The 15,115-nt window shown below is 37.6% G+C and overlaps 1 protein-coding gene across 11 annotated transcripts in view; it reads left to right on the forward strand.

The window, feature by feature from the left end:
• fryl (furry homolog, like) overlaps window positions 1-15,115 on the forward strand; it is a 77,252-nt gene that overhangs the window by 31,289 nt on the left and 30,848 nt on the right. For 7 of the 11 annotated variants that reach the window (XM_043218813.1, XM_043218804.1, XM_043218806.1 and 4 more), the window contains 15 exons: window positions 2,457-2,671; window positions 4,834-4,887; window positions 6,850-6,989; window positions 7,138-7,234; window positions 7,396-7,475; window positions 7,872-7,952; window positions 8,762-8,930; window positions 10,064-10,156; window positions 10,847-10,945; window positions 11,337-11,438; window positions 12,802-12,846; window positions 14,105-14,208; window positions 14,439-14,547; window positions 14,706-14,792; window positions 14,927-15,098. In XM_043218813.1, coding sequence (XP_043074748.1) covers window positions 2,552-2,671; window positions 4,834-4,887; window positions 6,850-6,989; window positions 7,138-7,234; window positions 7,396-7,475; window positions 7,872-7,952; window positions 8,762-8,930; window positions 10,064-10,156; window positions 10,847-10,945; window positions 11,337-11,438; window positions 12,802-12,846; window positions 14,105-14,208; window positions 14,439-14,547; window positions 14,706-14,792; window positions 14,927-15,098 — 1,552 coding nt within the window. In that variant the 5' untranslated portion in view covers window positions 2,457-2,551. The remainder of the gene's footprint in view (window positions 1-2,456; window positions 2,672-4,833; window positions 4,888-6,849; window positions 6,990-7,137; window positions 7,235-7,395; window positions 7,476-7,871; window positions 7,953-8,761; window positions 8,931-10,063; window positions 10,157-10,846; window positions 10,946-11,336; window positions 11,439-12,801; window positions 12,847-14,104; window positions 14,209-14,438; window positions 14,548-14,705; window positions 14,793-14,926; window positions 15,099-15,115) is intronic. The other 4 variants (XM_043218810.1, XM_043218815.1, XM_043218812.1 and 1 more) reach the window with 1 other exon arrangement.

Genomic DNA, 15,115 nt, shown 5'->3' on the forward strand with positions numbered 1-15,115 from the left:
AGTTAAACTGATTTAGATGAAGTATTTATAATTTAATTGAATTTGAAATGCTAAAAAGATTTTTAGTCACAAATGACCGATGACATTTCTGACAGTATTTGCAGGAAGTGGGAGTGCTAAAACACACAGTGCTCAGCTGTGTGAGTTCACATGCATTCAGGGAATCATGTCTTGTGTAGCTCAGAGTATCAGAATGTTCTAGCGAACAACAAACAGACTCTGCATTAATGGCCCCTGTGTGTGACTCCATTCCATGTGACCGTCTGCCTCACTCTGAGGCACAAATGTGTGCTATGGGGTCAGCAATGCAGCCCAGTGTGTCACAAATTATCCAGCACATCCACCGGAGAAATGAAGAGCAAGACGAACAGAGAGAGAGAGACTTGCATTTTTCCTCATCTCTCTTCCTTTGCTCATCCTTTCTGCATCACCGAGTGGAAAAGTACAAACAATGTTAGACTGCCCGTCAGCAGGCCCGTTGGCCAATCAGACATGGGCCTGGGGACCCTGTTACACCACCGGCCAATGAAATCTGGCAGTGTGACATCATAGGGATGGGGAGGTGTTGCTAAACAGGAAACAAAGAGTGAGTGTTTGTACATAGACAAACAAACACGCAAACAGCTCTGGGGCTCGGAGTCTTGCGTGTGTCCCTCTCTCTCGTCCTCTGAGTGTGTGAATGTTTTTGTTTTATTATTGTGAGAGATGAGGGAGTTGCTAGGTGTGACCCTTCTTTCTCTTCTGAAAAACTCATTAAATTTCACAGAGATTTTTTTTTTTGTTCATCCTCCTATTATTGTTTGAACTTCTCTCGCCTCATCGTGGTTTCTCCAGCAACCTGTGGGAGACAAGGGCAGGGATTTCCGGAGTGAAGTTGACATGTGACACACACACACACACACAGTTTTTCCAGTCTTTCTGCATTCATGTCTAGATTGAAAAATGTGAGTTGTACCTTTATCCACAGATGCAGTTTTTATCTGTGCTCAAGAAAAACAGTGTGTCACTGCACTTATCAGTTCATTTGAATACTTTCAAATTTCAGGCTACTTAGTTCTGAGCATTAAATCAAATGTAACAATTGATTTAATTTAAATTTTTTTATATTTAGTTAAACGCTTATTTTAGTTTATATTTCATTTCATATTTCATGTTTTTTTATTACTTATATTTAAATTTCAATGAAATCCACAGCTTTTATTAAGTAAAAAAATGCACAATGTTATCAAAGCTGAGTATATTAAATTAAAGTATATTAAATTATCTAAAATTTATATTTTATATGTGGAAAAATTTACGTGACTTGTACTTTAGAAGACAAGTATTTTTCAAAAATAAATATTAAGTGTAAAATATGATTAAAAGGGAAGTGAAATCAACAAGGCATTCACTATTCTGGGAAGTTTGTTGGTATTGGAAATCATATTTTTTTTTAAACAATACCAAGGTAACGCTCATTTTACATACAGCACACAATGAAAATTACTTGAATGTGCAGCACAGCATAATTTAAAATCTCAAGTTTAACAAGTAATAAGTTCCAGGTCCGCTTTTATTTTGTCAGCGGCTGAACACACCTATGAAGCACACATTCTCTATGTGTTCAGCCGCTGACAAAATAAAAGCGGACCTGGAACATATTGGTCAAACAGGAAAACTTAACGGCCGATGCATATATTTAAACAATAACAAATAGTGTCCGATATGTCGGCCCTGTCGATCACTGCTCCGTATTGATCAGTTTTTTTGCATTGTTTTAAGGTTTAGGGGTAGAATATAAAGGTTTTGGATGTGGCCTGTTCTCAGAAAACACAAAAACCCAACACAAGCGTTGTTTTTTGGTTTTTGGCCATCAATCACATTAAGGAAATCTATTTGCAAAATAAATAGCCTATTTTTTTTTTTTTTTTACTACATGTTGACTTTTAATGTGCTGAGACATCTGTAAGCAAACCGTTCATAGAGTCTAAAGTCTGAAGTCTAAAACAATTTATTTAACAGTGCCGCATAGCCACAGCTTAATTTTTTGAGTGGTCCAACATCCAGCAGTAATTGTAATAAGATGCTTAGTTGGAAGCTGACTTATCCCAAACAATGGCAGACAGGCAGTGAGGCTGCATATATTACACCAGGGATGTGGTTTAGTGTGAAAAATCAGATCTGGGTTTATATACTTGAAAGGTAATATATTTGTCAATGTTTGCACGCTTTTTGCTCTTGCAAAAAAAAAAACTCGTCATATTGTGATTGTGAAATATATTGGCCCCGAATTTGAAAAACAGTACTTTCGACCTTTAATGAAACTATGACTCCTTTGTCTTTTTAATGGCAATAGATTTACATTTTGTCTTCAGATTTTTTTTCACTGCTAAATTCCACTTGACCACTTTCTAACCATTTTATTGTGCGTTTAAAATGCTTTGTAATGCTACATAACCGTCTCTCTTTCTTGACAGCCTCGGTCCCTGTAAGCAACAGCAGTGTGAGTAGGCGAGGAACATCCCCCTCAGCCCCGGCCAGCTGGGAGAAGCGTAGCATCCACCCCGCCACCATGTCCAGCATCACCATCGACCCCGAGCTTAAGCCCGGGGAGTTTGTCATCAAGAGCCTCTTTGCAGAGTTTGCTGTACTCGCTGAGAAGAAGATCGAGGTGGTCATGGCTGAACCACTGGTGAGTTTTACCCAAAAAGTAATACATAAAACTGTACATTTTATACAATACATTTATTACAATAATATCTCTAGCATTTAAAAAAAAAAATACAGTAATAGAAAATTGTGCCCAGTCCAATGAAAATGTTATCAAGGCGAGTAAGAAGCATTCATGCAGAAACAAAAGAATATATATATATATATATATATATATATATATATATATATATATATATATATATATATATATATATATATATATATATATATATACACACATACTCTAAAAAAAAAAAAAAAAAAAAGTAACTCTCCTGGTGAACATGAGCTGTGTGTTACCAGTAACTTCAGGGATTGAGGTGAAAGGTTAGTAGCTGTGCTCCGAGTTTATTTTATGAAAAAGAGAGAGGTAGTTGTGTGCTTGAACAGTGCACACACAAACACTTCCCCATGTATTCCCAGAAACAGAAGCAGGGGTTTGAATTCTTGGAATGCTGTTCTGTTGGATTCTTCTCAGAGCCCCTCGTGCTGAAATACACACACTTTCTCTATCTCTCCAGACTTGTCCTTAAACGCTTCCTCTCCGTGTTCCCTCGTCTTTTTCCTTGTGTGTTTACTTAGTGGTAGATTGAGCTCTCTCTCAGTTTACCCAGCAAGAGTTTAAACTGGTAATGACCGTATCAAGAGGCTGCAGAGAGGAGCTGCTTTAGAAAACACTGATGTTCAGCTCTCAGACTTTGAACTTCTCCCTCATAATAAAGTATTTGTTCAAATGTAAACCAGATAACAGAGCGTTCAAATGCCATTAACCAGAAGTTCTTGAGTCATTTACATTGGTAAAACAAAGTCATTCTCATTCTTACCTCTTTTTCACCTAATCTGCTGTTTATTCAGATTAAAATGAATTGCAATTGAGTATACATTTAATAGTGTTCGGTAGCGTACAAATGTGTTGGATACATGAACATTTGTGGTGTATATTTATAAATAAAACAATGCATTAAAAATCTGCATCAAACTTGTCCATAATTACATGACATAACATTATCTTTGTGCTCAATAATATTATTTTTTTTTATACTTTTTTGTAAGAATTAATTAAAAGTGAAAATACATTTACAATGTTACAGAAGATTTTCATTTTTAATAAATGCTTTTTTTTAACTCCAATATTCATTACTGAATGTTTCTTAAATATCTGCAAACATATTATAGTATTTGTATGCCTTAGTAGAGTCAAAATCCTGCATACAGCACCTTTAAAGTCTCAAAACCAAAGTATTATTTATTTATATTTATTGTATTTGTTATAAAAGTTATGTCCACGCGCACCTAAAATGGCTTGTTTAAACACACCCCCACTTTTCTAAGTCACAGAGTTGGTTTATTTTCGTAACACCACCCAAATATTTACACAATGAAAGAAGGCGGAGATGATATTTTCACTTTAGTGTTGCTGCAGGCGCCATATTCTGGAGGCGCTGTGTTTCATTGTGAAAGTGAAACTACTTTGTGCTTTAAAAAGAGTACATAACTAGAAATCAGTGGTTAAGTTTTATTTACAACATTGTTTGGCAATTCCAACTCTACAGTACAGTACAGTCTGTGCGTCTGACTTCCAACCTTTAAGTTACATTTTCTGATTCAATTTAATCTACTACTTACTATTCAAACATGAGTTTTGAGCAGTGAAAGGTAGTGCTTGTTGTATGTTGTTTCTCCGATCACGAATGCAGACATGGTGTTATGTTTACGAGGCGCAATGAAAAAAGACAGTACTAAGTCATTTAAATCGGTAATTATGTCCCAATTGGATGCAACAAATGCCTCGTTTGTAATGTTTTTTTATTGTTTTGGTGTGATAGCTATGGGACATTCCATCACGTTATGGTAAAGGGTGTAACATTTCGTTGACATTTCGTGGTATTTGGCCAATCACAATGCACTGGAAAGCTGGCCAATCAGAGCATGTAGACAATAAGGTGTTGGGTTTTTTTTTACTTGCCGCATACATTGTGTTACACCATATACACAAAATAGCAACATCATATGACCCATTTTAATCCGAAATTTTAAAAATGAAATGCAAATATAAATATCGTAATTTCATTTGTTAGTTTTTGTTAATTCATCTATCATTTATTAATTTACATTGTATTGTTTGTGTCTTTGTTCTTTCAGGAGAAGCTCCTTTCCCGCTCACTGCAAAGAGGAGAAGATGCACAATTTGATCAGGTTAGTACATGTGTGTCTCATTTCATCATTTAATAATTATAAATGTGCGTAGTATATCTCTTTCCTGTCCTCGTTGCTTTTCAGTCTTCTCTTTCTCTCACTCTCTATCACTCATTTCTGATTAGCGCAGAACTTTTAACAGCAGAGCTGCAGCAAAATGCTTTGTTTAGCAAAATGCAAAGCAAATGAGACATCATCCTGCAATGGATCCAGTCAGTGCCATTAGGCCTGTGTGTGAGAAAGAATGAGCCCGGGAGAATGTGCTCTGTATGCAGAAAATCACAGCAATATGTGTCTGTGTGTCTCTATACTTTAGAGTGAACAGAGTTTTGGGGTGTGTGTGCGCACTGGACGTTGCCAAGAGCAGAATCGCTGTGTCATCCGCAGCAGTAGATCAGCACAGGCTGCTGGGGGTGTGTGCGTGCGTGCGTGTACGTGTGTGTGTGTGTGTGTGTGTGTGTGTGTGTGTGTGTGTCAGTTCAGGGTGTTGGAGTGTGTCTGCCAAGTGCCATGAGGGCCGGGAGAGCGGTTACATAACTCTCCTTAACCACATACATCATCCTATCCCACACGCTCACCTGATGCAGGCCGCATATACAGCAGGGTCTAAACGTCTGTGAATCAAAGTCAGACTCGAATCTAGATATGAAATAAACAGAATACTGGTATATTGTTATGGTACTTACGATTATGGTATTCAGCTTCTTTTTAGGTTTTAGAAATTTTATGTGAGCTTCTAATTGCAGCCCAACTTGCTGAGATAACATTTAGATCAAGCTTATGTTTTTCATAAAATATTTGGGTTTGATTTTTAGCTTTATTTCTATAAATTTTTAGGATTTCATTACACTGCTTCTAAATAAATACAAATGTTTGTCATTTTGAACAGTAAAAAAAAATAAAAATAAAATAGAAGATTGTCAATTATCTGTATGCAATATTTTGGACCCAGTGTACCTCAGAACATTGTTATTATTATTATTATTATTATTATTATTTATGTTTTTTATTCAAACAAGCACATTTTTTTCTGCACATTACTCTTTTTTTTTTCCACAGTGCTAGCACGCACACACTGATTTGGCTATTGGATTTGCCTGTGCCAATTCTCAGGAACTGCGTGTTCAGTCAGTGACGTGTTGTGACTGCAGAGAGATCTACTCTGCTGAATCACACTGTAGTGAACTATACCATCCTTCACTTACTCATCACCATACACACAGTTCTACTCTACTGCCATATGTGTGTGTGTGTGTGTGTGTGTGTGTGTGTGTGTGTGTGTGTGTGTGTGTGTGTGTGTGTGTGTGTGTGCGAGATGCTTGGTGCTGGGTTACTGCAGTGAAAGGTTGAGTAACCACTGGATGTATCATCCTACACCCGTCCTGCCCTCACAATAGGACAGATCGATACCTGACTGCACTCAAATGTGCTGCCATCTCTCTTGCTTCCCTTTCCTTTTCTTTCCGTCTCCATCAATTTGTGTATTGTTCTCTGCTTAGATCTTTCTCTTCAATCAACTTGACAGTGTTTTTTATTCATTGGGCTTTACAGACCAAATGAAATGGCTTTCCTAATTAAATGGGAATTTTTGAATGGAAAGTTTTTTTTCTGCTTGAAATAACTTGCACTGATGAATCGCGTACAACAGCCGACATGTACGACATGTATTATTTATTATTGCAGTTTATTTTTACTGATTTATTATTTATTATCACTCTGTATTGTGACGTACTTCCGAATGAAATGGATTCAGATCTAAATAGCACTTCAATTCAGTATGACAAGGTAGCACTTTATATTTCTTAAGTAGTTGCTTATCAACATGCATATTACTAGAATATTAGCCATTTATTAGTAGTAATTAATCACATATTATTGCCTTACTCTACATCCCTAATCCCGTCCAATACCTAAACTTAACAACTAGTTATTGAGCGGTGTTGCTGTGTTTGTGTTTTACAGTTAATAAGCTCTATGAGCTCCATAGCAGAACACTGTTTGCCTTCGCTGTTGCGGACGTTGTTTGACTGGTACAGAAGACAGAGCGGGACAGAAGACGAGTCGTACGAGTACAGACCCCGCTCCAGCACCAAGTCCAAAGGGTGGGAAGATATATATTTTACACAATACAAATCATTGTATGTTTATCTTTTTCTTTAACTAGAGCTTCAGCAGATGCCTAAGATGTGACTTTTTATTTGGCTTTGATAAAACGTTCTTTTATTCTTGCTCTTTTGATCTTCCTTTTAGAGATGAACAGCACCGGGATAAAGACTACCTACTGGAGCGAAGGGACTTAGCCATAGACTTCATTTTTTGTTTAGTTTCAGTGGAAGTTTTGAAACAGGTGAGATTTGCGTTTCATTGCTTAGGTGTGGTGTCTCTGAAGTCAGAGATAGGTGTGTTGTGGTATTAACAGGCATGGACTTGCTAAGAGTGTATCAGGGATCCTGAAGTAAAACACTGACCCTTACATCATCTTTGATGCTGGTGAAATGTTTTCCATAGATTCCCCTTCATCCCGTGCCAGACGCCTTAGTACAAGAAGTCCTTAACCTGGCATTCAAGCACTTTAAACACAAAGAGGGGTGAGTCTGTATACGCAAACACACACTTTTCTATGCAAATTCTACAAATTCTACCCTGGACAAATGCAAACCCGATGTGACACAAACAAGGTGTGATTTCTGAAACCACCTCTAATTAAATTGCTTCCTGTGCATTACATCATTTTGTGTGTGCATCGACACTGTTGTACAGAAATTTGGCGTAGCTTACCAAGTCTGCAATTATTGAATCAAAAATATAGTCAAGCTATAATATCTAGAAATATTACAAATTGTGAATTAACCTCTTATTCCTGTGATGATGAATTTTCAGCAGCCACGATCCTTCAGAAATCACACTAATATAATGATTTACTCCTCAATATATGTATACATATATATACAGATTTTCTTTGATTGTCATGGTTTGTTTAACAGGTACTCAGGCCCCAACACTGGTAATGTGCACATCATCGCTGACCTCTTCGCTGAGGTCATCGGAGTCCTTGCTCAATCCAAGTGAGTCCATCCCAAAACCACAGGGAGCTTATAGTGTACTTTCTGTGGTCTCTTGCACATTTTTAATATTCACTTTGACAATAAAAGTTGAAAATGTACGCTCACATAATGTGTTCCGTCATATCTGTGGTCTAAAAGCTGTTTTATTTTATATCAAGTGTATATAGGATGAAGTCGAAGCTGTCACATCATTCAGATCTCCATCAGAGTTAACAAAGCCCTCAAACTCCTCACTCAGTCACACTTACTTGCCTCAAGCTTAATACAGATGATTTGTACAGTCTTAGGACGCTTTTAATGTTACTATAATTCTCTGCTCTCCAAACGGCAAAACTCCCTCACAGCTACATGAAACTGTCTGTTTAAGCTATAATGTAATTTAGCCCTGTGCTGTAATAGTCAGGGCCTGAAATTGATTTACCACAGTGCTCAACCTCCCCTCCATGATTTCCTGTGCGGAGCCACTCTACCCCGAGGACAGTGTTTGAAGAGGCTGTTTTACATAATATGATAAAGGCATGATGCGCTGACTGTGGTCCTTGTTTGTTTGGATCTAGCCGGTTTGCATTAACATATTGGGGTTTTTTTTTTACTTAAGGGAAACTTGAAATCTTGACCTTGAACAATTATAATAACCCACAAGACTGTTTTTATTCATCCTGTTATGTGAAATGTTTGAGTTTAGTTAAAGGCTCTTACACACATTCGTTGAAACTCAATGTTGAATCTTTATCCGCTGTTGTGCGAGTAGACTAGACACATTATTTCAGCATGTTAGTTAATTTCTATTAATTTGTGTTTGTGTGCAGGTTCCAGGCAGTGCGTAAGAAGTTCATCACAGAGCTGAAGGAACTGAGGCTGAAGGAGCAAAGTCCTCATGTGGTGCAGAGCATCATCAGCCTCATCATGGGCATGAAGTTCTTCAGAGTCAAGATGTACCCCGTTGAGGACTTTGAGGCTTCTTTCCAGTTCATGCAGGTCGAGACGCATGCAAACACATTTCTTGTGGCTTTATAATGAGCTGCTGAGGGTGGTTGTAATGCGATTTATCCGCTAATAAATGATGAGTCAGAAATTATTCATGTATTCTTATAAAACTATTTTCATTTGTGTTTATATTTTCAAAGTTGTATGGATTTAGAAAACATAACAGTGAGCAATTAATGACAATTTACATTTTGGGTGAACTAATACATTTTGGAAACTAGACCTTTTAGTGTTACAAGATATGTTTCATGAATAAAGTATATATATAAATATATATGATGGAAAAAATTTATAAAAATAAAATGAAATCTGTTTGTTAAATCAACTGTTACCTTGCGTGAAAGAAGGCTTGACCATTAAACAATTAAAATCCCCGCATCAACGCAACTTTTGAATGCATATTCAGTTACATAAAAAAAATTTCTGATATACTGTAACTTTATTGACCAATTTAAAACATTTAACTTTGTCCCATAGACATGTCCTAGTTTTGGATTATGAATTGCGTGCAAAATGACTGTTATACAATTTAGTTTGCTTATTTTGAGTTAAGCAAACTTAAACACCTCTTGACCATTTGTTGGAGGGAAAGAAAAGATAAATATATACTGTAAATATTGTCTTCAACATTTCAGGCCATTTTTTTCAGTTTTGGTGTAATGTGCCACATCATCAATGTCAATACATATGGAGTCTCGTCTACTCTATTGTTGTTCAGACAGTACTTCTTTTGTTTTATTTGCGAGCTTTCTGTAGTCATGCCTCATAAAATCTCTTGAGTAACAGTCTCAATGTGTTGGCCCTACCTTTGCCAACAAGAGTGTGTGAAGCAATTCCTTTACATTAGCCAGTTACAGGCAATGAAATCCTGCACTTAACAAGCACCGTAATCCAGGGATTTTTATTGAGCCAATAGCTGCAAAGCGATGCTGTATTTTACTGTAGACCTCATATTTCTCCAACCAGTGTGTGTGAGTGTGCAGGCCTTACAAAAGATTTAATGGTGGTGCATCCTTTTCAGTTACTAAAACTGTACATTTATGAGTTTCTCTCAGACAATTAGTGTGAAGATTCGCATTTATTAATTAAATGTTTTGTTTTGTGTGCTTCTGTCGTCGAAGCAGGAATGTGCTCAGTATTTCCTGGAGGTGAAGGACAAAGATATCAAACATGCACTGGCTGGCCTGTTTGTTGAGATCCTCATCCCTGTAGCTGCTGTAAGTACATCAGAACTCTCCATTCATTTAAATGATATAACATCATTCATGCCTGTGCAAAAATCATGAGCCAGGTTTCACATGCGTACTGCAGAAATTTGACACATTCTGGCTTAATTGCAACATTGCTACATTAACTCTGATTTAAATTAGTCTAGTTTCACAATATGGCAACACAGAACATTACACAACTTTCCAATAATTTAAATCAGAAATTGTGCGATCTGTAAACACTCCGCTGCAGTCCCATTCCAGGTTTTTCTATTTACGCCTAGTTACAGATTTTTATTAAGACAGACGTTATAGTATAAGCAATATTTTGAGAAGTAAACTGTATGTAAACCCTAAAAACGAGAACAAGAGTTAGGACTCTGCACCTCTCTAGGCAAAATCATTCAACTGTGCTCCCTTTTGTTTTAAATCGATCACACCGATTCATTGGCTCTTTGAAACCGTGAACCAGATCGTTTGACAAAGTCTTGAAGACTGTTCTGCAGCGTTCATGATGGTACATGTCTTGTCAAGTGGTTTGAGGTGGAGCTTGCGGAATGAGTTGCTACAGAAACACAATTGAAATGTATTTCGTTTTGCATTGACAAGATGAATAGCTCTGAGTGATTTGTGTGCTGCACCAAGTGGGTGTAGCTCAGCATGTGGACTTATATGTTTGTGCTTGTGTGTTTTTGGAAGGCGGTGAAGAATGAAGTGAATGTGCCCTGCCTGAAGAACTTTGTGGAGATGCTCTACCAGACGACCTTTGACCTCAGCTCAAGAAAGAAGCACTCACTGGTACAGTCCTTTGTTTTGCTTTGATATATACTTTCCCACAATCTTCTGTAGCCTAGATCGTTCTGCCACCCAGAAGGCTGTCATTCTTTTTGTTGCACAAAAAGACAAGTTTAGCCGAATCCACCGGTCACCCTTTACCATGCATTTACAAAGCTTCAAAGAATCCCAAATATCTAAATCAACTATCAGTGGGCCATAAACATTTTGCATTTATATTTCAAATTTTTAGTTTCTGCTCAATCAGTAGTATTGAGCAAGTAATAGTTATTATTCACTGTAAATCTGTCCAAGCTCACCTGTCCAAGTGCATAAGAGTTGCAACATCTGATTTAAGAGTCAGCTTTTAATTATTTTGTCTTTTTTTTTTTTTGTGGCTTTTTTCTCTCCTCAGGCATTGTATCCCTTGGTCACATGTCTGCTTTGTGTTAGTCAAAAGCAGTTCTTCCTCAATAACTGGCACATCTTCCTTCAGAACTGCCTTTCCCACCTAAAGGTAATGTTTTCTAACAGTGGAATGAATAGTGTTTACTTCAGCTTTGTGACGTCCTGTGAAAAAACGAAACAAAAACAAAACGCTAGAGCTGAGATTGCACCATAGAAAATGCTGTTTAAAAGTAGCTATAAATCTTACCTTTTAATCACGTTGTTTGGGCACTGCAAAAAGGTGTTGATACATACAGATTCTGAAGCCTGAAGGGAGGTTTGGTGATTTAATATGAAAATTCATTTTGTAAGTGGGTTGGTTCACTTACATAATTTCGTAGAAAGGTGCGGTGTTACAAACAACGTCTATAAAATGCCTCTTGCTTATACTGTTTGGTTAATTATACCTGTGTCATCCACTCTTCCTCAATCACATCTCCAAACCGTGTGTGTTTGTGCTTGTCCTTGTTCTTTTTCATCATCGCTGGTTCAGCTACCAGGATGTGATCATTTTATTGGTTTCCTAACTCCCTTTCCACAATGATTGAGTTTTTCTCCAATCTATGCAACTTCATCATGTGAATCTTGCGGACTGATACGTGATGCTTTGATTTGGTGGTGGTGATTTTATGAATGAGTAATCAAACTCTATGTAACTCCCTGCAGTACCGATTAAATAATTTACTCGCTTTCCGTTAATCTCGATCTGGACTGGATCAGAATTGGACTGTAGTGTGAATCTTACTCCAAATCCACTTTAGGCCGTTCCTTACACTTCTCAGAAAGTCATGCGAATGATTCAGGATCAAAAGTGAAGTTTTTTCAGTGATCTGGTGTAATGTCTTTAGCCAACTGAGCCCAGGTTTATGGGATTTGTAGTCTCAGTGCTGGATAATTCCTCTCCTGATTGATCCATGGACTCCCTTTGCAGTTCTGCTTGTCTGTCTGCTCCCCTGTCTGGTCTACTTTTGCTTGTAATGGTAATCATCCCTTTGCATGCACTAATCCTGCCTCCCATTTTTGTTTATAATTTATTATATATTTATATTTTTATTACATTTTTATTAATTCATTCCTGTTGTTTGTCTTCTCACCCATTAGAAACTCTTCATTGGTACATCAACTGTATTTAAGTGAAATATAAAATAATCTTACACGTTTTTATTTTTTTATTTTTTAAATGGGCCATTTTCATTCCTTAAGGCAGTATAGATAAATGTTGTAATACTTGTGTTGATTCTGTAAGGAATGTGACACTGAAGTATTAAATCCCATGCACCCTGCACTTTGTTTTGCATGTTGTTGCAGCACAAAGCTTTGTTTTGTTCTTAAGTTTGTCTCTTGTTCTTTTTCTAACCTGCATGTCTTCCCCATCACCATCACCCCCTGTCTTTTGTCATCTTTTTTGTTACCCCTGCGTTTATTGGCTCCAGATGCCGTCAAACAACAGCATCCGTAAGCAGATTGAGACCCTGCAGGTGAGTTACCATGGTTACCCTCAAGGGAGCTAACCCCGCCTTTCAGAAGTCATGTGATTGACCTGTGTTCCACATGGGCTTCCTGAGACTTTTGGCACTTTCGCCTCTTCATAGGCGAAACAATGCTAAATAACTTCGTTACTGTCCTGCTGTCCTCAAGAATTCACGCAGGAAAACCACCCAGTTCAAAGAGTCACTGATGAAGGCACGATGAAGCACAAAACTCTCTTTTGGCAATTTTGCCAAAACAAATATAGAAATAATTTTCATTACTATACATTTCCAAAACAAAAAATAAAATTTTGTGTTACACATTTGCAAGCAATTTAACAGCAATCACAATGTACTTCTGGAAAATATTAATACAAAAAAAGCTTGTTTACAGCGGCTTGTTTCGAATTTACAACTATTTATTGTATCTGCAGACTTAGAGAAAAATGTATTCATGATAACTGAATAAAGAAATGTCATCCCTGCTAATAAGACATTAGGGAGTTTTCACTGTACTACTGCTCTACTACTTGTGTAGTTGATGCTCGCTGCAAACCATGCAATCATATCGCCCCCTATGGTGCACGTTGGTCATTACATCCTGTTTGATGCTCTTTACTGCAGTCTGATTAGTGTGTGTGTGTGTGTGTGTGTGTGTGTGTGTGTGTGTGTGTGTGTGTGTGTGTGTGTGTGTGTGTGTGTGTGTGTGTGTGTGTGTGTGCGCGAGAGAGAGACCGAGTAGCCAAAAGAGTGAGAGAGACAACTGCTTAGTCAGTGACTCGATTTGGAAGAACCATGATGTGTTAATCACAGATTCATTAGCAGAGTTTTTATGAATCCCTCTTTCATCAGCCATTGCTTCTGCTGAGCAGCTGATTTATGAGTCATCTCTTTGTGCATCAATGCAGTTAAAGCAGAAATGATGGCTCTTATTGGCTTGTAAATGGAGTCCAGTGCGTCATATTCCTCATTAGCTCGTCACGAGCAGCAAGTGAACTATTGATCACCCATCATGACACCGATGAAACAGCAGCTCTTTATGAATGAATCTAGCATATTTTGTAGGCTCAGTTCATTTGCGAATTGTCTTTGGAGGTCATTTTGACTCACTGGGGGGTTTAAAGGGGTGTTTTTGTAAAAATCCACACTAAAGATTTTTATTTTTTTTACCTTCTTGCTCTTGTACTTTTTGGAAATAAATGCCTTATTTCTATGGCTTATTTCATGAGTTCTTGTTGTCTGATCTTTTTTGTATCTTTCCTTTTAGAACAAAGATCCCAAAATGTCTCGTGTAGCGCTGGAGTCTTTGTACCGGCTGCTCTGGGTTTACATCATCAGGATCAAGTGTGAGAGCAACACAACCACGCAGAGGTAGCACACACAATCCTACACATTCAAACAGATTTACAGAAATATCTTGTATTTATGCCAATTGTGCACACACTGAGAATACATTCACTCAGTACTGACACTAACCACAAACATACCATTGTTTGAGAAGATAAACCTCTCACAGACATAAACAAATATGTACCAACTGAGTCTTGTAGACAATTCTTGTTTATATGTATTTCACATTTCACATCTCTTTTCCTTCACAGTCGTCTCCTCAGTATTGTAACAGCACTTTTCCCAAAGGGCTCTCGCAGCGTGGTGCCCAGGGACACACCCCTCAACATCTTTGTTAAAATTATTCAATTTATCGCTCAGGTAAATAATAACATCCTCTTTAACATCAACAATCTTTTTTTAAATTTTATAATAAATAATATAAAGGTAAAATGATCACATTAAACATGTGGGATGTTGATGTTGATTTATTGCGTTGGTTTTCATTGGTTCGTGGCACGTTCTTTCCATCTGTAAAGGAACGGCTGGACTTTGCCATGAAAGAGATCATCTATGACCTGCTGTGTGTGGGCAAGTCCCACAAGACTTTCACCATTAATCCTGAGGTGTGTGAAGACATTCACATAATTTGCCATGCATTAAATATTTTGAAAAAAAACAAAAACAAACAAACCTTAAATTGTGGTAATGTTTGACCAAAAGGTAAACATTGAAACTAATTATCTCTCTTCTCTCTCAGAGGATGAATATTGGTCTTCGGGCCTTCCTGGTGATAGCCGATAGCTTACAACAGAAGGATGGCGAGCCGCCCATGCCCACTACAGGTGTCATCTTACCTTCAGGCAACACACTGCGGGTCAAAAAGATCTTCCTCAACACCACCCTCACAGACGAGGAAGCCAAGGTCATCGGTACGGTTCCTACACAG

Source organism: Puntigrus tetrazona, chromosome 20 (genome assembly GCF_018831695.1).
Source record: "Puntigrus tetrazona isolate hp1 chromosome 20, ASM1883169v1, whole genome shotgun sequence".
NCBI lineage: Eukaryota > Metazoa > Chordata > Actinopteri > Cypriniformes > Cyprinidae > Puntigrus > Puntigrus tetrazona.